The 27,198-nt window shown below is 41.0% G+C and overlaps 3 protein-coding genes across 7 annotated transcripts in view; all 3 read left to right on the plus strand.

The window, feature by feature from the left end:
• The first annotated feature begins 32 nt into the window (after positions 1-32).
• Positions 33-18,566, plus strand: LOC147061974 (cAMP-dependent protein kinase type II-alpha regulatory subunit-like). 3 transcript variants are annotated; one of them, XM_085913001.1, is made up of 12 exons: positions 33-247; positions 342-692; positions 1,575-1,858; positions 10,115-10,150; positions 12,455-12,591; positions 13,130-13,236; positions 14,512-14,653; positions 14,922-15,023; positions 15,614-15,688; positions 15,874-15,939; positions 16,442-16,580; positions 17,317-18,566. In XM_085913001.1, exons 3-12 carry the CDS (start codon positions 1,612-1,614, stop codon positions 17,439-17,441), a joined length of 1,176 nt encoding a protein of 391 aa, XP_085769127.1. In that variant the 5' UTR covers positions 33-247; positions 342-692; positions 1,575-1,611; the 3' UTR covers positions 17,442-18,566. The 3 variants fall into 3 exon arrangements, with proteins under 3 accessions (XP_085769127.1, XP_085769119.1, XP_085769134.1); XM_085912993.1 differs by having other exon boundaries at positions 33-692; XM_085913008.1 differs by lacking the exon at positions 342-692.
• Positions 18,567-18,699: 133 nt separating this feature from the next.
• Positions 18,700-20,899, plus strand: naa80 (N-alpha-acetyltransferase 80, NatH catalytic subunit). 2 transcript variants are annotated; one of them, XM_085913021.1, is made up of 3 exons: positions 18,700-18,932; positions 19,490-19,514; positions 19,897-20,899. In XM_085913021.1, exons 2-3 carry the CDS (start codon positions 19,501-19,503, stop codon positions 20,690-20,692), a joined length of 810 nt encoding a protein of 269 aa, XP_085769147.1. In that variant the 5' UTR covers positions 18,700-18,932; positions 19,490-19,500; the 3' UTR covers positions 20,693-20,899. The 2 variants fall into 2 exon arrangements, with proteins under 2 accessions (XP_085769147.1, XP_085769156.1); XM_085913030.1 differs by lacking the exon at positions 19,490-19,514 and having other exon boundaries at positions 18,700-18,928.
• Positions 20,900-21,508: 609 nt separating this feature from the next.
• Positions 21,509-27,198, plus strand: part of lamb2 (laminin, beta 2 (laminin S)) — a 31,190-nt gene continuing 25,500 nt past the window's right edge. For both annotated transcript variants that reach the window (XM_085922325.1, XM_085922333.1), the window contains exons 1-2: positions 21,509-21,680; positions 21,878-21,930. In XM_085922325.1, coding sequence (XP_085778451.1) covers positions 21,676-21,680; positions 21,878-21,930 — 58 coding nt within the window. In that variant the 5' untranslated portion in view covers positions 21,509-21,675. The remainder of the gene's footprint in view (positions 21,681-21,877; positions 21,931-27,198) is intronic.

Here is a 27,198-nt window from a genome sequence, read left to right on the forward strand (position 1 = left end):
GTGATAATTTGATTGTTTCGACTTCGTGTCAATCAATGTCACCTCTTCTCCCTGACCACGCCCACCACGCGTCTTGGAGGAGGTTCATTCGTGCATGACAGCTTGTGGAGTAGCCGGTCGGTGGGGGGCGTTCGATCGTGTTTATTCCATGCACGCGTCGCCCGTTTCATTTAATATTGCAAACGGATCGGTTTTATCTTGTGGTGTTTTGTTGGTGCGGACTGTTTTTGATCACTGAACTCCCTGTGTAAGTTGACGTACAGTATAGTCGTGGCTAACAGGCTGTTAGCTAATCAGCCGAATAGCTTGTTGGTTAACCAGCTCCCCACAATTCTCTCCAGCAAGTCCCACCCTCTAAGGGGTGCGTGGTCGTCGTGCGAAGCTGCAGCGGTGAAGCGGTACTTCCCCACCCCCCCCCCTACCCTTCAACTCAGCCGGCATCGTTCTTGTTACGCCTCCGACGGGTCTGCTAGCAAAGCTAAAACCATTAAGCCCTAGTAACGTTAGCAAGGTGACGCCAACGACATTGTTGGCGCTACGTGGGGAGAGACGTGTCTTCTAAAGAGGGATACGTTCGCTGTTCTCACTCCCCTCACCGGCTTCGAGAAGCGGCGGAAAACAAGAGCGAACGGGGAATACTGCACGGCGAAGGAGGGGACTGGCTCGATTAGCCGGTGTGATTGAATTCGCATGTAAGTGGACTGCATGCCACTAGCTTTGGCCGGCACCTTATCGTAACAAGCGTATTTAACAGGCCGACCACTTCGTGTTGGCTTTAACTTCAGCGTCCGTTTTACACTAAACCCTCGAAGGGTGGCTTTGCTCCTTGCTAGCCTCATTCTAGCTAACATGTTGATGAATGGCGTGACAAGTGCCGTCGCACAGCCACCTATTTGTCAGTTAGCGTTTGGAAGTTTAGATGAAGTCTACTCTGTACCTTTTTATAGGAAAGGCGCCGTTCGCCTTCCTGCAACTCACGAGGATTAGCCTCTTAGCTCGCCACCAAGTTGACAGCTCTGTGTGTTTGTGTGTGTGTGTGTGTGTGTGTGTGTGTGTGTGTGTGTGTGTGTGTGTGTGTGTGTGTGTGTGTGTGTGTGTGTGTGTGTGTGTGTGTGTAGTGTGTGTGTGCATGTGCGCGCACGCTCGGGCAATATTTGCAAAACCTAACGACTGACCCTGTTTATCTGATGGCCCCTCCACTCCCCTTTCGGCAATGGCAAACCTTAGTCTCATATCTGCCCAATGCAGCTGTGGGAACTCCGTGTTCTCGGGCTCAACTCGAGATAAGGCAGCCATTCAGTGTCGGTGTCATACCGCAACACTGCATTGCACTTACTACCTTGAATGATCAACTTTGAGTTGATGATCCTGCGGTTAGCTTGACAGTGGTAATTCCAGCTGTCTGTTAAATTTAAAACTACAAAGCATGCAAAAGGCAACACTTTTGGCTTGGGAGGAATTCTGCTTTGCAGACCTGCAGCAGGAAGTCTAACCACATGACACTTATTATAATGATCAAATTGATGACCGCCATTAACAACAACCTTTCCTGACTGTCATCTCTCCTACCGCAGACAGAGATCAAGCCCTGCGACTGAGCCACAGACAACCATGAGTATTGAGATACCCGTGGGTTTGAAGGAACTGCTGGAGGGCTATACAGTGGAAGTGCTTCGGCAACGACCGTCGGACCTGTTGGAATTTGCCGTCCAGTACTTCACCCGCTTGCGGGACACCAGGAGTCAAGATGGGGCTAATGAAGGGGGCAAGATGGGAAAAGGGGTGATGTTCGATGGAGAGCCGATGCAAACGGAGTCCAACGGCGACGATGACGAAGATGACGATTCAGACTTTGAACGTAAGTACTACGAGTTTCATGGACATTAAAATCGCTGTGATTTGAGATAGAACCCTAACTCAAATAGCAAAATTGGGCACCTTGACTGTAGTCAGGAAGCAGACTCTCATGGCTCCATGACAAAAAGCATTGGTTGTTGTCTGCGTTTCTGCAGCCGCTGTAGTTTAAGCCTCCGGCTAATGCCCACAACACGCAGCCCGCCACTGGAGGCTCCCAGGCTCAGATAAATGCAGGGAGGGGGGTGTGTGAGGAAAGGGCATCCAGTGTAAAACGGTGCAAGAAACATGACTCATTAGGCTGACACTTAATTGATAGATTAAAGAAATGAAAACAAACCTTCATGTTGGGGCTTCACTGTCTTGCTCCAGGGCACTTTGACATGGTCACAACGGCTGGGGATTGAACCCTCAATCTTTGTGTTGGAAGACAACCACTATAGAGTACAACTGAGCCATACCGTTTAGTGAGTGGCAATCGAAGATACCCGCCTGTACCTTCACACCTCGCCACGGCAGGATGCGCATACTACAGATAGAAGCTCTTGTACAATGGAAGTTTTGTGATGGCGTTTATATGACAAATATTTGGCTAGAAAAGGTCTTACACAGTATTTGGCTTTTTGTGCATTTATATGGCCTTTCAATACTTGCATCTGGAGTTGTCTCCTGAGGGTTGTTGAGACGAGATGCAAGCTGCTCCACTCTGCATATGCTGCACAGAGCAGCGTGGCCTACATTTGTTAAGCTGCAGAGCTGTGTGGTGTTTTGTGAATGAGGCTTCTTCACTGCATTTTCTCAATGGCCTCATCGCTAATGGACTGTGAAGCTGCCAAAGGTAGACTAGACAACATATTTTGGTGCTTACCAGGGGTCGAATTTCAAAGTTTGTCTTTAAGTTGCCAGGTAACCAAATTCATTATGCCCAGGGATGGTGTATAGTATTAGGTTAATTGATAATTATGACTTGTATGGTTGTTGGTAGTTTTATTATTTCATCTCATTAAAATTGTATTAGCAAATTCAATACGTAATTAGTCGTTCAATTTCCCTGTAATATAGAAAGGAAATTATGCCTCCTCCCACAGTATATAAAAGTCATGATTGGCTTTGTCGATTGGCTCAGGATAAAAGTGCAATTACCATTTCTTTACATCTGTCTCTTTTTCTGTGTTACTTAGTTTCTGTCTTTGCTTCTTTATTTTTGCACTCTTTTATTCCCCCCCCCCCCCCCCCTTTTTGTGTCTGCATGTGTGTGCGCGTTTGACCAACTTGTAGCTCAGCCGGCCCATGTGACAGCCAACTGAGCCAGAACATTTTCCCAATTCAAATCCCAAATAAAACATGCAATGTCATTTTGATGAAGACAATTTCCACATTCAGACTTTCCACAGTCCAACGTATCAGTAAAGGACACAGCTTTAACGTGTTGCGCTTTCCTGTCTGATCATTGCAAATTGCACACATGACATCCATGGCAAGAGAAACTTGCAGCCAGGCTTGCAACACAGCCCCCGGGGACATATCACATGGGGTGACAACACAGGCCTGTATGGCTATATGCATCATGTGCTCTAGCCTGACCACACTTATGCATGGCCTGCAGATAAAAAGTAACACATGCTCAATTGGTGATACACTGGGCTGAAGTAAAATTTGTGAAATGACTTTTACTAACCTGAGATAGTTTCTTTCTTTTTTTTTTTTTTTTTAAATATGTCCAGGTGACTTTGTAATAGTAATATGATGTCATTTACATATTGCTGGCATTGGGTCAAAACCTCTGTCATAGTTTGGTAATGTTAATTTTTTTTCACAGATCTATACTACTGGTCAGTGGACTCTACAGCTGATTGTTTACTTTTTAAATGAGGTGTAGCTCATAATTTGGAAACGTTAACATTTTTGCCATAAATCTATACTACTGGTCAGTGGACTTTAAGGCTGATTGTTTATTTTTCAAATTAGCAGACGTGTGTGACGTCATGCACACTGTGATCACAACGCCTCTGATCCACTGGTGAAAGGAGGCTTTGAATCTCTTTCATAACCACTTCAAAAAAACAAGCATAAAAAGGGATGATTATGTTGCATTATTGCCACTGTTTTATGTAAAGTGCTCTGTTGTCATTACATGTTATAAATTTAGTAAAGCGCTTTGTTACAATGGCAGGCTGACAGCTGTTGAGAAGGCGCTATATATATAAAAAAAAGATGCTGTCCATTGCAATTCACACGTGGGGCTTAATTTTGCAATTCAATGAGTTAAAAATGGCTTGCTCTCTTGACGAGGCAATGTTAATAGACCAACAATCTGTTTTTGAGGTCTCCTAAAAAGTAAAGAATTAAGAGGCCACGAAAATATCGCCTGGCGCCAAAAATGTATAGATTTTTTTTTTGAATCCCAAAGAATAAAATACAGAAGGTATAGTACATTGTTCCTACTTGATTTATTCTTTCACCAATTTGCGTTTTTCTTATAAAATAGGTCCCAAAAAGAAAATATCAGTTATCAGTTGGTGTGTTCCGACTCGTCGTCTTACGAATAAACTTAACACTTGTTTGCTCTCTATCCCAGTCCCCTTTACTCTGCATGTGTTGACCTGGATGTCTCAGAGCAATCTAATTAGACAAGATGGCTTTCAGGGAGAAGGTTATTATAGGCTTTAGCAGAACTGTCCGTCTTTGCCATGCTCGGTGGAGAGAATTAACATAGGTGGAAGTGACTTCAATAAAAAAAAAAAAAAAGCAGAAGATACCGAATGAGAAACTATTCATTTAAATGAATAATTAACTAATAACTAAATGAATTAGTTAATTAAGTTATTGAATCTGTTTGTCAAAAGTAAAAGTTGCTCTGCTCAAATAGGATTTTCCACAATGAGCACTCACACAGCAAAACATGGCTGCACATTTCATTCTCTGATTAAGAGGACTTTATTTGATTGATTCCATTGTGGGGCAATGCTTGGAGCGCAGAGCTTTCCAAGACCAGCCCAGTGATTTAGCGTGAAGCTCAGCTTTTGTTACTATGATTGATTAATGGTTCCTTGGGAGAACACAAGGTCATTTTCTTTTGATGCAAAGAGATGCATGTACAGGTTGGATTTGAAAGTAGCTTTGTGGCTCTAAGAGCAAAAAGAATCTTGTATGAGGAAAGACAAGTGACATTTTATAAAAGACTGCTAATTATTTCCCGTTGTGCTTGATAGTTTTTAATTTATGGACAGCCAGGTCAGCCCTGACCTATAGGCGAATGTTAGTAAGTACACATGCAACCTGATTGGAAGGAGGGAAGTTAGGGCACATACGCTCTCGTCCACCGCTAAATAATTTTAACCAGGATCAGATGAAAACAAAAGAACACTTGATTACTCTCTAACCGAGAGTCTAAATTATCCACCTCTTATTTGAAGTTAATTTGAGTCCTGACAAATGTGTTTGGTGCAGTCCCCATAGCTGATACAGCCACAGTTGCCATAGAAACTGCTGGCCTTGAGCAGCTCGGAGCCAGTCTCTTCCGCCCATGACTGTGATAGGCGGTAGGTAGCCTTGTTTCATTTATATTTGGATAGTCAGAGGTCATGGCTAGTTCACAGCCCTTTCCTTTTCAAATGTTGTTGGTCTTATTTGCAAGGCCTTGACTTAATGTGATGTCATTGTTGAAATATGAGGAAAGTTTAGGTGTTTGGTTTTTTTTTTTGCACTGGAACAGAAGGTATGCAGACAACTGCAAGGCTATTGAATTTAATGACTCAGCTGTAAACATATGCTTGAGTTTGAGGAGGATTGGACTTCTTTTTGACTTTAAATGGTCATGTAATTGGAGACCAGCTTGGCTTTGTTTATGTTTCACCCCAGTGGTTTGATGAGCCCTTGTTCCGATTTCTTCCCACTGACTGTTCACAAATGTATTTTTTTTTCCTGCAGCCTATTCTGTTGCATGTTACATCTGATGGTCAAATCTTGTGTCACACTGGCACACATTACACAAAATATTCATCATGAAGAATGATCATGTTTCAAACAGCAGTTTTGTTGCTATTGTTGTGTTTAGCCAATGCTAAGGGTAGTTCACGAGAATGTACTTCCTGCAGCTGCTGTCGCATGTTCAGATGACAAGGACATCGGAGAAGATGGCATTTTGCCTTAAAATGCGAGTAATTAAGCTTTAACTTTGACCCTACCTCTCTTGTGATGGATCTGAAAATCATTCTGGTTTGTCCTATGGATATAGCAAACATGCCATATGTTCTGATAAGGAACTATCAATGCTGAAGAAATTGACTTAATCACTGGTATCGTATTAAAAAGCTCAGCGTCGTCTTCATCCTCAAACTTTCTCACTAGAAATGTGCAACCAAGGAGACTGTTTATTGAGCTCCTTTTATTGCAACAGTGTTTCAAAAATTGTGTTGTGCATTGATGAAGGTGGGTGGAGAGATTTGGAAGACTGTCTGGTTTGTCATGCAGCACTGTGAAAGCAACACACAAGCAGGTTGCTCGGGGTTGGTGTTTATTAGAAGGTTGGGATCCCAATTGGGCCTTTCAAATTAAAGACCGAGTGTAACCTGTGACATGGATGTGTCGTATCAATGCAATTCTTCCTTCTTCTACCAGTTATCATTGATAGTCTTGCTGTTGCATACTAGAGATAATTACAAGACTTGAAATAATACCCATAATTAGGAAGATACATAACGCATAAGGAACATAATGCATACATGTGTTAGTGTTTTATTTCAGACCAAGTTAGATAGTTCGTGTGTTAGTGCTCTACCAGACATGGCGGAATACACCCTGGACTATTCGCAGGGACAGTATAAACAACCATTCACACTTAAATTTATACCTAAGGACATTTTAGAGTCTTGAGCACGCCCATGACCCTCGTGAGGCTAAGCGGTTTGGATGATGAATAAATAAATGACTGAATGAACAATCCTACATTGTAACTCCTGACATCAGAACTGTGAGAGGGATGAATTAACCACTTGAGCCCAAATTATCATAAATAATCCAAAATGCTAGTGGTTGCTTCGGGCAAAAGTCATATAGATTGAAACGCCCCAAAATGAATATAATAGTCTGGTGGCAACTGGAAATTGGAGTGAGACACTGGGAAAGTTGATGAGCCTGATAAGTGACCCGTGGAGAATGAGTGGGAGAGAGCGCAAGAAATACTCTGTGGTTGGGAAAGAGATAAAGACATCATAAACAAGAGGGAACGTCTCCCACCCTTATTTTTTATAGCCCCATAGTCTTCAGGGTCCCTGAGAGGCTGGAGCCCCTCCCAGCTGGTGACTACTCAATCCCAGTGGTTGGCAAATACATTTAAACATCTTGTCACGCCAAACAGCTATTGAGCATTATTAATCTTGTTGCAAAAAAAAAAAAAAAGAGCAGTAAAGACGCCTCAATGGCAACAAGGTTTTATGGAGTGGAATATTACTGTCATGCAAATCTTTTTTTTTTATGTTGCCCGTGAACAGCTGATGCAGAGCCTGAAATCATTTAAGATGAAGAGAAAAAAGGCTTCTCAATAACTCCCACTGTGCTTCTTATTTTGCTTAAGGCCACCTCAACCACATCTGTGTTCTTTTCACTGTGTTTTATAAATACTGTTATAAAATGCTTGTGAAGTCTATTGCACTGCTTCCTCAAGACGGCGGTCTTGTATTCTTCAAGCAGCTGGTCAACAGAAATAGAATTATACTGAAAATATTTGTCTCATTGCTTGCTCAATGATCCTTAAGTCCTGCCGAACTATTTGTTTGCTCTGTCCATTAGGCAGGTCCAGTTTTTTTGCTCTAGTAATAAGTAATACAGAGCTTGGCATTTTGGTCTGGTGGTCCCCTGGGATGAGTTAAATGCAGAGAATTGATGGAACACTGTTTATCCAGTCATTCAGAAACATGAGTCATGAAGTAGATACGATGCCTCTGCGCCAACATTAAATTGCAAACATGAGCTAAAATTCAGATTACCTGCATCCAAAATCAATATACCAGAACTTCATTCCAAATAAATTGTATTTATTTAGCTTGATTTTTCATTCATCCTTTGTGTATACCTTCCTCACTGCTCAAGCCACCCTTTTTTCTGGGTTGATGTTCTGCCCAACCAAAGTTGTCCTAGCCTATTATACCTTTAGTTAATCCTTCACATTTCCTATGCCCTGTTGTGTTGTAATTATTTGTCGCTGTCTCGTAAGTCCTGGGGAATGTCATTTAAGATCACTGCATATCATTCCTGATCTCATCCGATTATGTTAGTGTAGCACTTGCGATGTCTTGCTTCAATGTTCTATATGTAAGGCAAAGGTTCATAAATGCCTCATCTCCATTTATTCTCTCATGCTTCAATTTTGCGTGATTTCTATGCGAAGTTTATCACTTCAGAATATGTAGCAATCAATATACAATAAAAACTTGATTTAATATCCAAACTAGCTTGACTGAATGGACAGTACATTATGTACTCTGTTTTGCCCCGGTTTAAAGACTGGATTTATCAAATTCAATTTTATGCAATCCACCAAAAAATAATAATACACTGATCAGTTAAGTGATTATTATGACCAGCTGTATCAGGCACCATTGCTAGAGTAGTATCTTGTTTCTTTGACTGCACTGCCTCTTTTACTATTAGGAATAGGTCCCCCCTGAATCTCCAGTCTTCACATCCTGGAGTTATTGCAATATTTTCATGGTATCGTCCAACTTTTTATCATCTTTTCTGACTAACAGGAGCTTACTGTTCTTGTGTGGCAACTTACTGCAATTAATTATCATATAATATGTCACATTTCTAGATGTCTCACTCAGTTAAACCTTCTGGTCTGTCTTTTGTTTCTCCATCTGTGTAAACACACCGCCACCTTTTTTTTTTTTTTTTTTGCTTCCGATTCTTGTTTCCATCCAACAGTTTTGATATGGGGTAGGGTTGTTATGGCAATGAGATCCTCTTTGTGTTAGGTTGCCAAGGCAACTTCAGGCGTACATTTAATACAGCCACCAGCATCGCCACACTGCCATCAACACCACTCGAACACACGCACCCACACAACTGAGCACATATGCATGCAAGCAAAAATATTTCATGGAATGCATTTGTGCGATACAATAGACAATACAGGCCTGAACATGGTGGTGGTCGTCAGGTCATTTGAATTAGTGCTCGTTCCTGAAGACGAATCTAGTTCACCTCTTGCATGTTAAATAATAGTTTGAACATTCTGATGAATAGTCTTGTCCTTTCTCAGGTGAGTGAGGAACGTGGCGTATGTCTATGATTATCTTGGAGTCTCTCAACTTCACTGTCTATATCTAATGGCCTCTGACACGACGGTAACACCGTAGTGTGGCACACTCTTAATGTATGTCGATTGCCCGTCTGGCCCGCAACAATCTTGGCATTATCAAGCGGGTGTTTGTTTACTAACTATGTAGGATAATTGGCCTCCAATTTTGTACAGACTCACCCGAATGCAAAGTAAGGAGGTGAAAACATAAAAGAAACAAATGCACATCTACATGTCCTCACACAAACAGGCGCACATCCTGCATACTTGTTTGAATGGCCTCTGAATAATTCCTGATGCATAATCATATCCAGCAGTATCCACTTCAGGCTGCTCGGTCAAGGGTGCAGTACGCAGGTCACATGCTTGAAATCTCCATTTCCACAAATATTGGAGAGTAGACCTAGTGTCGGCTCTCGCTTGACACCCACATCTCTTTTTATCAAACTCTAAAACTGCTCCCCATCACCTCCAAGTGCCCCTGGGCTGCAGTTTTCTGTGCACAGTCAACGTTGAATATAGAGTGCGATAGTTTTCGGTCAATATGTAATCAATATTATATACCACTGTACAGGGTTTTGGGATGGGGAGGTTCCTATTGAGTGTGAATTTCATGTTAATGAAATCCTGAAGCCATTGAAAAATATTATGTATTTTTTTTTTTTTAGAGTGAAATTACATGATGCTGTCAGAGCATGTCACCACCATTAAGACCTTTTGGACACGTCTGTTTTTATTTGTGTTCAAATAATTTGTTTGTATCTTTGTGTTGCCAGTTATTATTCTGACAGACTTTAGGCACTTAATGCTTTTTGAAATTCTACTTTTGCCTCAAAATTACGTTGTATATTTAAAAAAAACAAAAAATCACTCAAGTAAAAACAAAAATGTCTCATTATTTGTTTGTTGAAACTCAATGATGTTCATTTGCCCCTCTCCTTTCTTGTCTGTTTGCAGCCCCACCACCAAGCAGATTCAACAGAAGAGTGTCAGGTGAGATTCCTGTATGAGTGCGAGAGCGTGCCTGGGAGATTTATTGTGTCTTTGACGTCATGACCCTCAAGGGCTATTATATGATATTGCATACTTGGTTGCGTAATGGGCCCTATTGCAGCGCGTGCACATATTGTGTTGACCATGCACGTCACACACAAGTAGCAGATATATTCACGGTTTCCGTCACTGGCCCCTATTTCTTAGCAATGAGTCTCTATGCGTAGGTAGGCTGTCTGTCTGTGCCAGCCTTATCTGTTACCTCTATTTGGTGAGGGTTTTTTTTTCCAGGATTTTCAGCTTTAAACAGCTTCACAAAATATTTGACGTGATGATGAGTGAAATGTAGGCTTACAGGTTTTTATTGAATGAATCCCTTTCAAAATTCTCAGAGGTATTTAGACTCTTATACATAGGGCCACAATTTTCCATAACTGGTTGAAGTCTTTAGCCAGTAGCCATTAGCAAATACTCCGTTTCTTTCCTTCATTTTGCCAGGCCTTCAGCGACATCCAGTATATGAATAGTATGCTCCACTGTCACTGAGATAACCATTTAAGAATTTTATTATACTTTTGTCTTCTGAAGGTGTTGAGTAGCATGTTGCAGTAACTCGCAGAAAGACAAATGAATAGTAAAGTGAAGTGGGGGAAAAAAACAGTCAGGTCTAGTCCAAATGCACAAGCAACAGTTACCTGAATCAATGTTAATATGTAGCGGGCAGATGCTTAAAAATAGGTTATATGTGCCAAGGGTGTAATTCCTAAATGTGTAGGTGTGTCTCAACTTCAGCCTTATCTCTTGTGCCAGTTTGGTGAGTTTGGTGTTTTGTGTACCGTATCTTTCGGACTATAAGGCGCACCTTCAATGAATAGCCCATTATAAAACTTTGTCTTTATATAAGGCGCACCGAACTATAAGGCAGGCGCACCATTAATGCATCATGTCATATTTTTAATCCAAATCAAATTATTCTCCATTTTATCTTTTTTATTTCAACTTCAGGCCCAAAAAAATATTTATAATCACATAATAATGATCCACAGTTTTTTTTATTCATGATTCATAGTCTTCAGTGAGCCACTTGTGATTGATTTCATGCAACAATGCTTCGGGGCAGTTTCAATTTAGGAATTTGGTCCACATATAAGGCACACCGGACTATAAGGCGCACTATCTGCTTTTGAGAAAATTTTGGGTTTTTAGGTGCGCCTTATAGTCCGGAAAATACACTAAGTAATTGACTTGTCATAAGCCTTGGTGGACACTTTGATTTGGCTGTCTGCTGTGTGTCCTGGCTGATGTTTATCTTCATCACTGTCTTGCTATTGCTGTTGACTCTGCTGTTCATTCCTCAGCTTTATAAAGGCTTGTGTGGGCCATGTGGTTTTAATTCGACTGAGTAAAGTGTTATTTTTTTTTATTTTATTTATTTATTTATTTTTTTTTTTTTTTTGGTACTACCTGCACTGATGGAACAGCACTGTCACAAATTCTCAATGTAACCAAAAAAGGCAGTTCAAATAAACTATAGGGGAGGATTTCAGTGTTAAACAATTATTCATTAGCTGTTAGTATTATAGATATTGCATTTTTTTTTCCACAATGATGTCATATTGACAAGAGATCTTAATGAAACAGCCTTGGCAGTAGCAAGAGAAAATAAATGTGGAGCTTCAGAAATATCCACACAAGAATGAGTTTGTGTAAAAGTAAAAAGGCATTTCTGTTTGAGCCAACTTAGCATTACAACAATTACAATTCATAACAAATTTGTAGCGATCTAAAATCAGATTCATCATGGTTATCTTAATCCAAAATGTTTACAGTTATAGTATTACTAGGACAACTGTGGTCGTTCTGTGGATTTCTACTGTCCACATTCTTTATAAAATGTCGACCATTACCTTTAAAAATGGCATCATATATTCGTAAGATATAGCCATGTTTTGAATTGGCGTCTAGTGGCTTTGCAGCAATTGCAAGACCACTTTATAAAATAATATGGCTCATTTGAGGCTACTTGTGAACCAAAACCGATGTACTGTATTAAGATAAACTAATAACATTATCGTCAGGGGAAATATTTCTCGATATGGCGGCGTTAATGATCTGTCACTTTCATAAGGCAAAAACTAGGCTGAGTAGACACAAACAGAATTTCATGGGTCATGGTTAAGAGTCACGTTTAACACAGTTGGACCAAGACTTTAATTTACAGTGCCGGTAAGAGAAGGTCTGTGTACTGTACGTGTGGTTCGTGTTCATTGCAACTCCATTTTTTCTTCTCCGTAATTCCTCCAGTGTGTGCGGAGGCATTCAATCCAGATGAGGATGATGAAGACACAGAACCCAGAGTGGTTCATCCAAAAACCGATGAACAACGCTGCAGACTGCAGGAGGCCTGTCAGGACATTTTGCTTTTCAAAACACTGGATCAGGTAAATAATGGGAAGGATGACTCGGCATACACTGCACGCACACTGGTGAGAAAAGGCTAATCCCCTTTGCCCCGTATCTCTCTTTGTGTCCTTTATTATTAATGGCATAGTAAAACTCCTACGATCTGCCCATGTGTGGGATTTTCCCTGAATTCCAAATGTGCCTTGATTTATTTGCATCTGCTTTGGCTTGAAATGAATGAGAATGTTTTTTTTCCATTGTGAGCCAAAGTGGACTCACAAATGATATATGCCTCTGACATTGTGTTGAACTTGTGTACCCCGGGGATGGCATGATTGTCTTGAGATTACATATTCTTGTGAAAAACAGAAAATGGTTACTCAATGTCAACAAAAAGCCTTTTTCTCTTCTTTTACACACTTCCTTTCATGAGATAGGTTAGTTTTAGCTTGGCCCCCTCCAGGGGTCTTTTTTTTTTTTTTAAGCTTCTCGTTCAATTGCACTTTTTCTCTTGGTTTGTCATCTGTTTGTATGTGTTTACCATGTTTCTTCTTATCATTCTCATCTTCATTTCAGGAGCAGTTCTCTGAAGTGCTGGATGCAATGTTCGAATTACGGGTCCAGCCCCAAGAGCATGTGATTGACCAGGGAGACGATGGGGACAACTTTTATGTCATCGAGCGGTAAAGATACAGACAAATAGACACACTTAATATATATAGCCTTATGGTTAGTTAGCCTTAGCCTATAACTGTAAGAACACAGAAGGGCACAAAGAAAAATCTTAATAAAAAGATGGTGGACTTGCCAAATTAGCTACATTGGAACTACAAGAGCTTTAAAGGTTAATGTTTCTGCCACTCATCTGTGCAGTACAGTGAGAGTCCACTGACCTTGAGCTTGCAAACTACATACACACAATCTAAACTATTGTTTTCTGTGTTTTCTCTGCACGAGGTGTGTAATTATGACCTTTATCAGCAGCATGTCTGCCAAGTCATACTATCCCAGGCTATGATCAAAGCTGTTAAAATGTAATGAATGTTATATCCTGTAAGGATGCATTCAGAGTTTAAATCTTGATTTGCTGACTAGTGAGTGCTCCAGTGACGCCATTCAATTTCTGTTCTGTTGATCCTAGCAAGGGCTGTGGTGGGTGAGTTGTAGCCTAGTCCAGCTAACTCTGGGCGGGAGGTAGGGCACCCGCTAAACTGACAGCCAGCCAATCACAAGGCACATACAAACAACCATTCAGAGTCTTTATTTTAAACTAAGAAACATGTCTTTGGAGTGTGGGAAAGCTCTTGAGTGAGTACTCAACCTCAGAACTGGCGCACATGCTTACCACTTGACTATTGTGCCACCCTCAGGAAGTGATAATGTACACAAAGAGACATTGTGCTGACCTATATCTGGGAGCGGTGCACTCTTAGTGTAAACTTATTTGTACGGTAGTCCATTTTTAACAACAAAAACTATCATGTGTAATAGGAAACTACTACTAATGTGAATTTGGTGCATGATCTGGCTGAAATTAAGCACAATATATTCTCTACGTGGGTCCTCTAAGTCTCAGTCAGAAAGAATTGGCTGTGGAATGTTGTTATTAATCAGCACACAAGCCAACAATTTGACCCTGGGAACAAGACGTGATCCCCAACATACCTGAATGGCCTGCTCTGTTCAAGTAGAATAAAAAGGTCAGATATGTTGGGCCTGAGCCACACTATTATTTGTGGCTTAGTAACCTTTAGAAGTCTCTTTGGAAACTGGTAGCTAATGAAATATTGTAACAAACATTTGATGATAATCTCCTAAACTTGTGCATGTTCAAAAATTTAGTCTATGGTTCAATACTGTTCGCCTAAACCTTTAGCTAAATTAGATGAATCGCATTCTTTTCTTGTACATGGACTGATTCAAGGTTTCTCTCCCCTGTTTGATCTCTCAATCTCCAGAGGTGTGTTTGACATTGTGGTAGCAGGAATATGCGTGGGTCAGTATGACAACAAGGGCAGTTTTGGGGAGCTGGCACTCATGTACAACACACCACGTGCAGCTACCATCATCGCCACCCAAGAGGGCTCACTATGGGGGCTGGTAAGAGCATCTAAATATGTCAAACTGAAACAGATGTTACTTAGCATAATATTGCGGCACCAATCTGGATCGCCGTGTTTATAATTCCTTGTCGCTGTCTAGTCGTCCACATACTGTATGTTTTAAGTACATTGATTGTGAGCCACCAAGCTTAAGAATGGAATAAAAGGGGGTTGCTCTGCTGTTCCCCCAAGTGGCCAAAGAGAGAAAGACAAGTCAGAGACTTTGAGAATGCACTTTGATAATTTTTTTTTTCCCCTCTCTTTAGGATCGTGCCACATTTCGTAGACTCATTGTGAAGAACAATGCCAAGAAGCGAAGGATGTACGAGTGTTTTATTGAGTCTGTGCCCTTACTGAAATCCCTGGAGGTGAGTTCAATGCCTGAGAGAGTGGACCATGAATAAATCTGTTATCATAATGTTTGGAAACAATAGGCGCCAACATAATGGCAAGCCTGTTTCCTCAGCCAACTCTACAATATGTTTGTTGTTAAGCGCCAAAGGAGCACATCTGCGCCGTCAGCCTAATCTGGGCAACAGAAGGATAAATCAATTAGCCAGGCTCTCCGTGGTCAGGTTAACAATGTCTGTACTGCTACCACTTCTATTTTTGAATCAATTAAAAGGTTGAAATGTAAATAACGGATGGCATTCCGCATTGTTGGCATTGTTCTGATGCAGTGCACCATCTTTTCAATTGACACTTTCAAACTGCATTGGTAAAGAAGGCTACAAGTATCATTTACCCTGTCTTCCTAGTTGCCCTGCTTTGATCAAATGACAAGAAGTGTTTGTTTAGATGTGGTGTCATCAGAGCTATTGCCACATTCAAGTACGTGTGTTAAAAAAGGTCTGCAAACATAGACATGTTTGCATTCGTCAAAGAAAGAATTCTTTTGCCAGCATTTGTCTCTTTTTTTCCTCCCTCATCATCCACCTTGTTTTATTTATCCTTGCAGGCAAATGAGAGGATGAAGATTGTGGATGTATTAGGCGCAAAACAGTTCTCAGATGGTGAACGCATCATTACACAGGTAAGCCCCTCACATTTGACATGTGCAGCCTGAGCACAATCATGTTATTATGGCAAGGCTTGCATCTATGGTCTGGACGATTTGCAAAATAATGCCACTTGTCTTTGTCCTTATCTGTTATTTATCCTTTTTTTGATATTTTGGCACTTGTATGTCAGAAACCTAACTGCATTTGTTGTTGACAGGGAGACAGTGCTGACTGCTTCTACATTGTCGAATCTGGGGAAGTCAAGATCATGATGAAGAGTAAAGTAAGCAGAGTTTGCATTTCACAGCATTCAGTTGATTGATTTTTACATTGTATGAAAATTGTATCCCACCCAGAAATACTAGATTCCTACTGTTTCACGTGGAACATGTTCACATCAACATGACTCAAATTTTGACGTATTTGATAGTCTTTTTACCAAAGACACTTAATCATAATGTCTGTCACAATATTTTCTGTTATTCATTTGTCTATTATATTCCTAGTGTGCAAAGTTGGGGAGAAAAAAAAATACATTTTCTGAAACACAAGCCATATCCAGCTGACGATTGCAGTCTTCCGGGTAGTTTCTGTAAGAATCATTTCGACAATGACAACCAACGCTCCCCATTAAAAAGGTTTTGCCAAGCAACAGAGGGAATCACGACTCTCGGCTCAGCTGCCGAGTGCCTCTCTTGCTTTGGGGGGTGGGGTGGGGTGGCAGGCAATGATACGCTCACTGGTTGCTAACCTATAACCCTCCTCCTTCCTTCTACACCGAGCAGACGAAGGCAGACCATGCAGACAACACGGAGGTGGAGATAGCACGCTGTAGCAGGGGTCAGTACTTCGGGGAGCTGGCCTTGGTCACTAACAAGCCCCGCGCTGCTTCGGCCTACGCAGTGGGCAGTGTCAAATGTTTGGGTAAGATCTCATACACTCCATCTATTTGCCTTAACAATATTTGGCAGCATCTGTTGTTTTAAAGCAATAGTTTTTTTTTCTTTTTCTCTCCAAGAGTTGTTGGCTCAATACATGCCAATGACTTGGTCCTTTTTTTATTTCTTCTACCAGTCAAAATTTAAGTCACTCGCAAGCTTCAGGTAAGCTGCCGCTGGAGTGAAGTGACAAAAAAGTTGCCAATGCATTTTGAGCCATTTTTGAAGCAATCAAACAGACAATTACAAAATGAAGGGACTCATTACCTGCATTGGGTAAACGCCAACAATAAATGAACCTCCACATGTCACTCACAGCTTAAAGTCCCGCATCGATGCAGAATTATTGCACAAGTATGCGTGCACATGTGCAACTATTGGAATAGTTAGTGATGAAACCACTATTGTTTTATATTTTCATATGTTTTTGTATTTATTTTACAATACAATGATTTTTATTTATTTACTTTATTTCACACATGTTCCAAAGCGACTGTTGTTTTTGGAGCCTGTAATGGATGACTAGCATTTAAATTCAATTTAGTTAGTAGGGAACTTTTTTTTTTATATCATGGACAAATCAAGGTACCATTTCAGTAGGATTAGATTTCATTTAGTTTTGCCAAATCCATTTATGCCAATGTTTTGAATTCAGCTAGACTTGATATTTTAGCATCTGAGTTGACTTCATACTCATATATATGATGTACTCCCTCTTGCAGTAATAGATGTGCAAGCGTTTGAGCGCCTCCTGGGCTCCTGTAAAGAGATCATGAAGAGGAACATCGCCCATTACGAGGAGCAGCTGGTGGCCCTGTTCGGCTCGAGCATGGACCTGAGAGACTGAGCCTCCCACTCCACTCGCCGTGCCTTCTATTACACAAGCGCCCACACACACACACACACACACACACACACACACATTCACACAGGTGACCGAGATGCATCCAAAGCTTTACCCATTTTGCCCAAACTTGAAGAAATATATTTGGTTCACATGGAAAGGAATAAAATAAAATTTCTTTTGCGTATACACTGACACAAGCACTCACATATTCCCTTAATATAACTCATGCACTCCTTAATACACATCCACTCCTTAATAAAACTGCACACACATGCAGATAACTGTAGGCCATAACCTTGTTATTTCATGCCAGCTTCACGCTTTCAGCAGGTCTTTGCTGAGTTCACCTGTAATGCAGGTAAAGCAGAGGTCAGATGTAGAACGAATACACACACACACACAGACTCAACACCATTCATGACGTTTTCCAAAGCGCAGCAGCACTCGTGCTTTGAATGGCAGTTATCGATATCACAAGAGCATTTTAACAGCTCTGATTTGCCGCAGCCAAGGAGACGCACACACAGACACACACACCCAGAAACACGCACAGGGGGTACACTTAATGAACACAAACCACATTTGCAAAAACAAAATTGAGCTGACAAACTTAAAGAAAATATGTTAAAAAATGCAAAAAAGTTTAATAAAGACTAAAGTTTTAGAAACATTTTATGGAGATGAAAACAGAATCTTTGATAAAATATTATTTAAGTATATAAAAAAAAGAAGTGTTTCCTCCCCGAGAGGCCGGGGTACAGAACAATGTGAGGACACTCCATTTCTTCCTCGACTGTTGTTGAGTTCAGTTAGTGCTGGTGAATATTACAGTACCACGGAGGAAGTGATAAAACAACATCCTCCATTTCTGGGAATTTGCTATTCTATTCGTTGACGCCACACTTCATTGTATTGAATTAATTATTAATGTATTGCTATCATATATTTGTTTTTGTTTTTTTTTTGTTTTTTTTTGACCAACTGATAATTCACCCTCCATCTGTGTAAAAACACAGAAAAAGCTAATAAAAATTGTGCTTATTTCTCTTCGATTATCCTAAATGAGTTGTCCTGGATGGAAAAACAAAAAAAAGAAAAAAATAATAAAGAAAACCTTTTGGTAAAGATTGTTGCCTTGTTAATATTTTATCACTAGGACAATTTCTTTTATTGTGATTTAGTTCGTTTTGGAATCCAAATGTTGAGATTCACTGGATGAATACATTTTATTGGATATATATATTATATGTAATTGAGTAATGTAGGCACTTATCACATGTACGTGCAATATCACTCCTGTACGCATGGTGGCACACGAGGATCACAAGCGGAAAGCGCCACACGTTTGTCTTCTCTTTGAGACATGGCCGTATTTTTAATAAAGCAGCTGATCCTGGAGCAGTTCTCACGGTGCTGCAGACAGCTGCTTCAGGAGCAGGAACGAGCTGAGTGAGCTGTCTCGGCAACCGAGCGTGGACACGGAGCATGTAGGTAAAGTTGATTTCTAGTAGGATCTTGCTCAAGGAAACGCCAACATTTAGTAAACTTGCACTCGATTAGCTGGCGTTTAACTTCACCTTCCGTCACTTCCTTGACTTCTCGGTAAATGGAAACTGCGAAGGGACAAAGTACGTTTTTTTGTTACAAGTCCCAAATTTGAACCAGACGAGTAAAATAATGCGCTGCACAAATAAAACTTCTAGAATAGTAGCAGTGCAAAGAACGTTACAGACGCCCCAGTCTACTCGTTTATTCCAAAAGCCAATCGAGCATGTTTTACAGAAAAATGATATGCATCCTAAGCTTATTCATCGCACGAGTAGAACGACCATGGCTTACTACGTCAAGCCCCGTCCCACAAGCTCGACAACTGTTTAATGCTTCTGTTGGCCAGTAGGTGTCGCTACTTCTGCCAAGCACATTATAATTAAGGGCAGTGGTTCTCGGTGATTCGGTCTCAGGGGTTCGGTAGAGCCTTTTCTGCAGAGGTCCGAACACTGATTCATTGTGTAAATTCGTGATGACTCATATCTGAACTGATCTCGCAGAAGCAGAAATCATGCTGATTTGCAGGTATGTTGTTTTGAGTTCATGCCCTTCTGTTGGTTTTGTTCTTTGAACAAAATGATGTTCATGCACAGCCCATTTTGTGCACCATTGATGTCTTGTACGGAGGAGTATTAGGGCCAGTGAAGAAGAGATATAATATTTACGAGGCCTTCAAACTGAAACTTGGTCCAAAAATCATAATTTATCATAATAATTTCATCTTGATTTTATAAAGCATTTTAATTTCTTTATATTGTGTTTATCCAACATTTTACAATAGTGTTATTTTTCTTTATTAGATGCCTTCGTCCCTGTAAACAAACTTGTAAGTCAAGGTACCACTCCAGGGTGGACATTTCCTAACATTGAATAAAGACTAATCTGGATCAAACTATGATCCCCACAGGGCAGAGTCTGGAACCCCAGTGACCAGAGACGGGCTGGATGTGAACCCTCATTTTCGGACAGTCTTTGAGCCTTCAATTTCAGACGATAAAAGTCAACCAGAAACTGAACCAGCAGAGGACAGCTACGTTATTCCGATCCACCTCCGCCCGGACCTGCTTCTTCCTTGCGCTGACCTAGTAAACTCCGAGTGGCAGAGGAGCCAGACTGCCCGCGTTCACTCCCTGCAGAAATCCTGCCCAGATTTCCCCATCTGCCTAGTTCTCTTGCAAGGCCCCAGAGACACCGAGAAGCTGCTCGGTCATGCCCGTCTCTCAAAAGTCATAGGCCACGGCCGCAGCCTGTTTGTGGAGTCGGTGGTCGTGTCGAAGGCGGAGAGAGGGAGAGGCTACGGGCGAACTCTGATGGAGAAGACCGAGCGCTACGCCAAACGACGAGGGTTCACGCGATTGTGCTTGACCACACACAATAAGCAACACTTCTACGCCCACCTTGGCTACAAACTATCAACGCCGGTGCAAAACTCTGGAGCCATGGCCTCATTTGTTCCTAAGGAGAGTCTACTCAGGTTTTCCAGGATCCCTTATGATGAGGTTAACATAAAAATACAAAAAGTAGAAAAAGACAGCCCCGTTAGGAATATAAGACCTCCTCTTCCTCCTTCCATACTTCCACCACCACCGCCTCCTCCTATCCCACCTCCAGCTGAAAGAACACCTGTGATTCAGACTCTTACAGAAACCACCTACAGAGATGCCAAGGGAGCATCTATTTTTTGGATGCACAAAGATCTCTGAAGGACACCTCTGGGGTTAAACAGTCAAAAAAAGAAACGAATGGAAGAAGGTTAGCGAGTGAATTCTGGCATCAATTTGTTACATCATGTACTGTCCTAAACAACTCAACATACAACAGATGGACTATGTTCTTCCATTTTTTTTTTTTTCAGCAGTGAGATTCAGTTTGATGTGAAACGCAAACAAATAAAATAAATTAAAATTAAATTTTCAGCACTTGTTCTCATTAAGTGTTTTTATATATTTGTATGTGTGTATGTAATATAAATTGTATATTTTGGGGGGAAGACATTGGGGTACGGGCAGCCTATAGCCCTGTCAGAAATGTGTATAGCCCCAGTTAAGCCCCTTCAGTAATTGATATTTGAAAATATATTTATAAATGATATCGTCAATATAACCTTGATATCAACACTTTCAGTCCCTGATTAAGCCATTTCATAGTAATGGCATTTGTGATGTGCTGATATTTGAACCTTTTTGACAGATTCTCCTGAGAAATAGCAATAGGAGTACTTTAGAACACACAGAAAAAGTTCCATTGTAGCACAAAACCTTGTATAAAACCTTATATATGATATACACATTTATTTATATATATATATATATATATATATATATATATATATATATATATATATATATATATATATATACACACACACACACACACACACACACACACACACACACACACACACACACACACGCAGCGTGTATTTTTGCCATGTGGGTGCTTTAACCCCCACTGCCCCACGACCGTCCGCGTGTCTCCTCCCTCTGTCTGCGCTCTGTTCCTTTCCAGTAGGACACCAACAAGGGTTTTCCACACGCAGGAGCACCGAAGTTTCGCTCCGATCGTAGCAAAGACACGCAAGCGCACCTCTTGTTGTGTCCCGCAGCTTCTCAGCCAAGTGGACCCAAAGGACGAGCGGTGGGTTCGGACACCGAGACTGACTAGAGAGTACATCTGAGCGGAACCAATGCGGTGAGTTGTTCGCCTCCCTGCGGCGTTTAAGACCGTGCGTAACTGGAAGGATTTGGCAAAGATAAAAATCATTTCAAGAAATTCAATGAAAGATTGTGCGTGCTCCGGTTCATACATTTATTCTAAGTCATGTGTAAAAGTATTCCAAAGGGAGGCATGTGGTGCGGATGATGAAGTTTGCCAACTTTTTCCTGCAGGTTGTCCGTGTGCGGCTGCGGGATGCAAGCGTCACTGTTGGTGCTGGTGTGCGGTGAGTGCACTCGACACCCGCACCTTTTGAAGTCCATCCATGAGTTTTGATCCTTAAGAAATCCTCAGAAGTGATCCGGTGGTGGGCTTGTCGAGGCATTAATGATTGCCTTTAGGTCACTGAAGGGGCAACACATGAGCTATTTGATGTTGGCTGCACAAAAACAAGTGGAATATGTCAAACAAATCAGATCATTTCACATTTATGGGCCGAGGCACTATATTTACTGCACTATATGAATATATGTACATGGTGGCCAATTTAGAGGCATTGTTTGACCGTGTATCTTTGGGCAGCCTTGAGCTAGATACATCTGCCTCACTGTTAGGAGATCAGGGTTGGAACATTTGCATGGACCAAAATATTCATATTAGGTTCATTTGTGAATGTGATTTGAACACTTGCTTGCGATTGACTGGTTACCAGTCTTGGGCAAGTGGCAGGATAAACCCTTGGACTCACGAGTTGGCAGTATTCGTGTTCATGAACATTAATGAGAGATGTTTCCAAGAAATGTGTTGCAAGTGAAACATGGGAACTATATTCAGCATTCGGTTTCTCGCAATCATATGTTCATGTGCACTGACCCGCCAAAACATGACTATTTGCACATCATATCTAATACAAGGGCTGTATCAAATATTTTGCCTTTGCAAGAATAGTGAAGAGCATTTTTTTCTTTTTGTTCATTGTAAATATCCAGTTACGTGTCCTTGAAGTATTTTAATGGCTGCGGGGTTGAATTTGATTCAAAAGTCCTCCGTGGGTGGCATGCCTTCCATTTACGGTCCTCTTAAAGCAGCCCAGCTGAATCCGCAAACACACTCCCGCTGACACCTACCTCCGTCCCAAGATGTAAAGGCTGAAAATATCAATATCACGTCAACCCAGAAAATAAGAAACGTGCGGAAAATTACAGTTCATCGTGTGGCTAAAAAGAATATTGACACATTTTGAGGCAATATGAGTTTTTCAAGTGACTTTTACGGATTTAATCTTATGTTTACAGTAAGTTTACTTCACTTGTGTTTCCTGTGACCTGGTATTTTCTTGCTAATTGATTTGTGATACATTTCCTACGTGATTGTATTTTTTTCCCGTTATCTTTGAGGGGGAGACACAAGACAGTGGGGAGTGCTTGTTTTCACTTGAGCGAAGGCAGCGGAGGTCATGAGTGGTTTAGCATGTGGCTTGTAACCAAAGAGCCCCACGTTCGATTGCCCCTCAATTAGCATAAGGATGTTGGTGGGCATTTGCCACAAATCCACCTCTGAGTTGAGCAACAATTGCGGGGTTCAAAGTTTAGATTGGACTCCTTCATCACTTGTGAAAATTGCAAGGACAAAATGGATTAGGAAATGGTGGTTTGAACTAGTAGCGAGTTAAACATCCCACACGGTTGTAAGATCCAGTGACAGACATCTGGCCATGGAGACTTGCGACGCCTTTCGGGACAAGGTGGAAGGCCAAGGGTCATTTCCCAACCCTCAGGGTCAGAGACGTTAATTAGTGTGTAGCTTTTTGTGTACATGTTGCCTTGTGTGTTTGTGTGTGTCAATGGGAGAAAACAAACCCGGAGTCTTTCTTTTCACTTTTACCTCCCTGCCCTTGTATTTCCCTGGGATGAGTGTATTTTTGTGCGTTAAGTGTATTAATGTATTAACTAATTGATTGGTTACATATATTTTTATAAAATCTTCTTTCATTTTAACTTGAAGTCTGAGGGAGACACCTTATAAGCCCGTCAGGATTTCTCGTCTTCCTTGCGCATGACTATTTTCTTTGAGTTATTTTTTTTTGACATTGGTGTTATTTTGCTAATCATTGAAAAAAAAATACGCCCCAAAAAATTATTAGTGTGAATGAGTGAGTATGTTTCTGTACATGCATGAGAACTTGGAGGAAAGCAAATTCTCGAATTCACCTTTTCGTTCTCATTTGTGTGAAGGACAGCTTCATATTCTCCCTATTGTGCATGTGAGTGTGCATGTGTGTGATTGTGTGTGTGTGTGTGTGTGTGTGTGTGTGTGTGTGTGTGTGTGTGTGAGAAAACATCAAAGTGGATTTTGAGGCAAAGCAAATCCTCTATAATTCAACTTTTCCTGCATGTCAATGTGTGTAAGAACAGTGGGTTCTCAGCTTCTTATCTGCGTGCGTGCGTGAGTGTGTGTGTGTGTGTGTGTGTGTGTGTGTGTGTGTGTGTGTGTGTGTGTGTGTGTGTGTGTGTGTGTGTGTGTGTGTGTGTGTGTGTGTGTGTGTGTGTGTGTGTGTGTGTGTGTGTGTGTGTGTGTGTGTGTGCATGTGCGCGCAGGTGAAGGTGGTTTTTAGGCAATGTGCGTTTGGGAGTGTGTCTCAGAGGCCTTTTGTAAGCGACAGCCTCCGGAAATGTCTCAGTATCAGAACAATGGTGCAGCAAAGCCCACGAAGCAGCAGCAATGGAGATAGCGAAAGAGAGAGAGAGAGAGGCAGGGAAAGTAGAGCAGCAGGAATGGCTTGGATAGAATCAGAAACAAAGAACAAGGGGGGTGGGCCTTAAAGGTGGGGGCAAAAGGGAGGGCAGAGAGAAGGAACAGGTTGCTTCATATGAAAGGGCCGGTGAGTTGGTTTTTGTTGGCAGGAGCTTTTCTGTCTGAAAAGTGGAGGTGGAGATAAAGGTGGGGGAGGATGAAATGAGAAATGGATCTGGTCTCATTAAAAAACAAAAAACAAAGGTTGAATTGAATGATTACTAATGTCCTACTCAGGATCCAACTGTTTGACCTAACCCGGAGAATATTTCACTTGTGACAGAGTGTTTTCTTGAAGTGCAATCAATAAGCTTGTTAGAGAATTTAAACAAGCAGATGGTGCTTTTAGAATGGATTGACCGGACTAACAATCCCATGTTAGATTTCGTTGGCTTTGTGTCTTTACACAATCAGAAAACTCACCATAAAGTATATTTGCATTTTTACCTGTCTTCTATGTGTAGAAATAAGTTGAGCTCTGTTTGATAAGATGTTTAAAAAAAAAAAAAAAAAACATTCAACTGTATCGTAATCCCTAATGGTGGCAGTACAGTACGTTGGGTTGGAGTGTTAATCATGGATTGGGGGTGAAAAGAGCTCGCCAAGTCCCTTCTTGATATTAATCTCATTTGAATTAAACTTTGTGCGCGCCCATTTCCTACATCTTCAGTTGGCTGTGCTCCCTCCCACAACGGTGCAAACGCCCCTTTCTACTTGCACGGGTCTAGGAAAAGAAAGAAATGCTTTTGAGGATTTTTATCTTTTGTCAAAGTGCAAACAAACTAATTCAACTCACACATAGGCTTACACTGAATTGTGAAAAGTGTTGGCTTATTACTGCTTTAGCGTGTGTGTCAGTTCGTGTGCATGTGTCTGGATTTTATGCAACCCAATTCATTTTATTCATTTTTGCCACAGATACCTTCTCAGTATTGGTATCACAAAAAAAGTGACAACTTTGACTTTAACTGACCACATTCTGGTCTTTTTCCAGTCTCAATGTTATTCCCACCATCTGTGCCCCTTGACATTCTCCGTTTCCGAGTCTTTTATTTCTGCTGCGAAGCCAGTAGCTAATACTAATGACAGGCTGTGTAAAATAGCCCTTTCAAGCACCTTGAGAGGTCGAGACTTCTAATTTTGTAATCTCAGACAAGGTATAATTGCAGTGCGATACTGTAGGGAGACAAATGGATCTCGTACACATTCGTGCAGACGCACACACACACATACACAAACGCACACACACACCCGAGACTAAGCTTGTAAACATACAGCCAGTTGTCACATATATTCGGGGTCATCTACGTATATTTGTATGATATTGACATTAGGATTCCCTAAAGCTCGTGTGATATTCATTCTGACAGTGTAGTGTAGCTGTTACTCGGAAGTCGTATTCTTCATCTTCATTAATAAATACATTGATGGTCACTTTTGTTGAATGTCGTGATTGCGATTAAATTTGTTGTGAGAAATTTGACACAATTCTGAGTCGTTTTATTTGCGAATCTAATCATTCAAAATACACAACTGAAAAAGTCCTTAAAGAGAGTTTTTGTGGTATGGTAGTATTTAATATGAAAATAATGTACTATAGGTTCATAGTACATACAACATTTAAAGGACAATGGCGTTTTCTTTTTCTTCATCCATGGATGGGTTTATGGACAGTTTATATACGCTGATTAATCTAACATGCATGTTTTGGAAATGTGGAAAATAACTCCATATAGTTAGGCCCGTGCCAAGATCTGAACAGAAAATGTTTCAATTGTGAGGAAGATGTGGTAACCGCTGATAAGCTCCTGTCTAATAAATTGTAGATGTGAAAATATTATGCCCCAATATGAACTCTTGTTGAATGATGGCAAAAAGGCTTTTGTGGCCAAATTGTGCAGCTGTGAACATTTTTTTTTTTTTGTCCAACATCCTACTAAAGTCTAGTCAAAGAAACTTTGAATGAAACAGCTTTACAAACATGTCGGTTCTCACTGACTGTGATGGGTCAAAATTGACTTTGACATTTAAATTTGATGAGGTCAGTATTGTTTTAGCTTGGTATGTGTATGACGTAATGTAAGAATACATAACTGTCTCACTTCTTTGGTAGTAGTGCGTGTACCATGAAGGACATTTTAACCAATAAGAATAATTCATGTTGCTCAATGTTTATGCTACATTATTGTTATTGTTTGTTTGTTCCCAACCAACACAGACTGCAAATAAACATTGACAAGTTCCTTATGTACTGACTGTTTTCTCTGAGCTTTCTCCTCTCAACAGCACCACATTTTGGTTATCAGAGCTCTAATTAGCACGGACGGTTAACCAAACCTGCAAGCGCTGTTGAGCGAAAAAGCTGAAGCCAACATCTGCTGGCCATGTGTGCCTTGTCATCTGCTCTATTTAGTCTGTGGTCAGTAGCTTGTCATTTTGAGATATGATCATCCTAATCACTTTTATCTCATGGCCTTTAATGCTCTTAATAAGCACCCTTTTTACCATGTGGGTCTATTTCCGTAAACAGCGCATGTGGGCTCGCCATAAAAACGGCGGCGTCCTAATTTTTGTGCCGGTTTACCGTGTTTGGGATTTTGGCAGACCGCGCTACGCCATGATGGCCGTTAGGGCGGACCGAGGGTATTTTCTTTTACACGCCCCCGCTACACCTGGCAACTTGTTGAAGAAAAGTAGACTAGAGTTTAGACCCGGTTGGGGTTGGTCTAAATTGTGGTTCAGGTGGTCGAAGGTGATTTTG

The sequence above is a fragment of the Syngnathus leptorhynchus genome, chromosome 1, assembly GCF_054491065.1.
Source record: "Syngnathus leptorhynchus isolate UIUO chromosome 1, UIUO_Slep, whole genome shotgun sequence".
Taxonomy (NCBI): domain Eukaryota; kingdom Metazoa; phylum Chordata; class Actinopteri; order Syngnathiformes; family Syngnathidae; genus Syngnathus; species Syngnathus leptorhynchus.

What these genes read in the sequence shown, in the direction of transcription:
- LOC147061974 (XM_085912993.1), top strand. Translation starts at nt 1,612, where the DNA reads ATGAGTATTGAGATACCCGTGGGTTTGAAGGAACTGCTGGAGGGCTAT. An exon ending in GTGAACGCATCATTACACAG is followed by an intron (nt 15,689 to 15,873) that starts GTAAGCCCCTCA and finishes TGTTGTTGACAG; the next exon opens with GGAGACAGTGCTGACTGCTT. An exon ending in GGGCAGTGTCAAATGTTTGG is followed by an intron (nt 16,581 to 17,316) that starts GTAAGATCTCAT and finishes TCCCTCTTGCAG; the next exon opens with TAATAGATGTGCAAGCGTTT.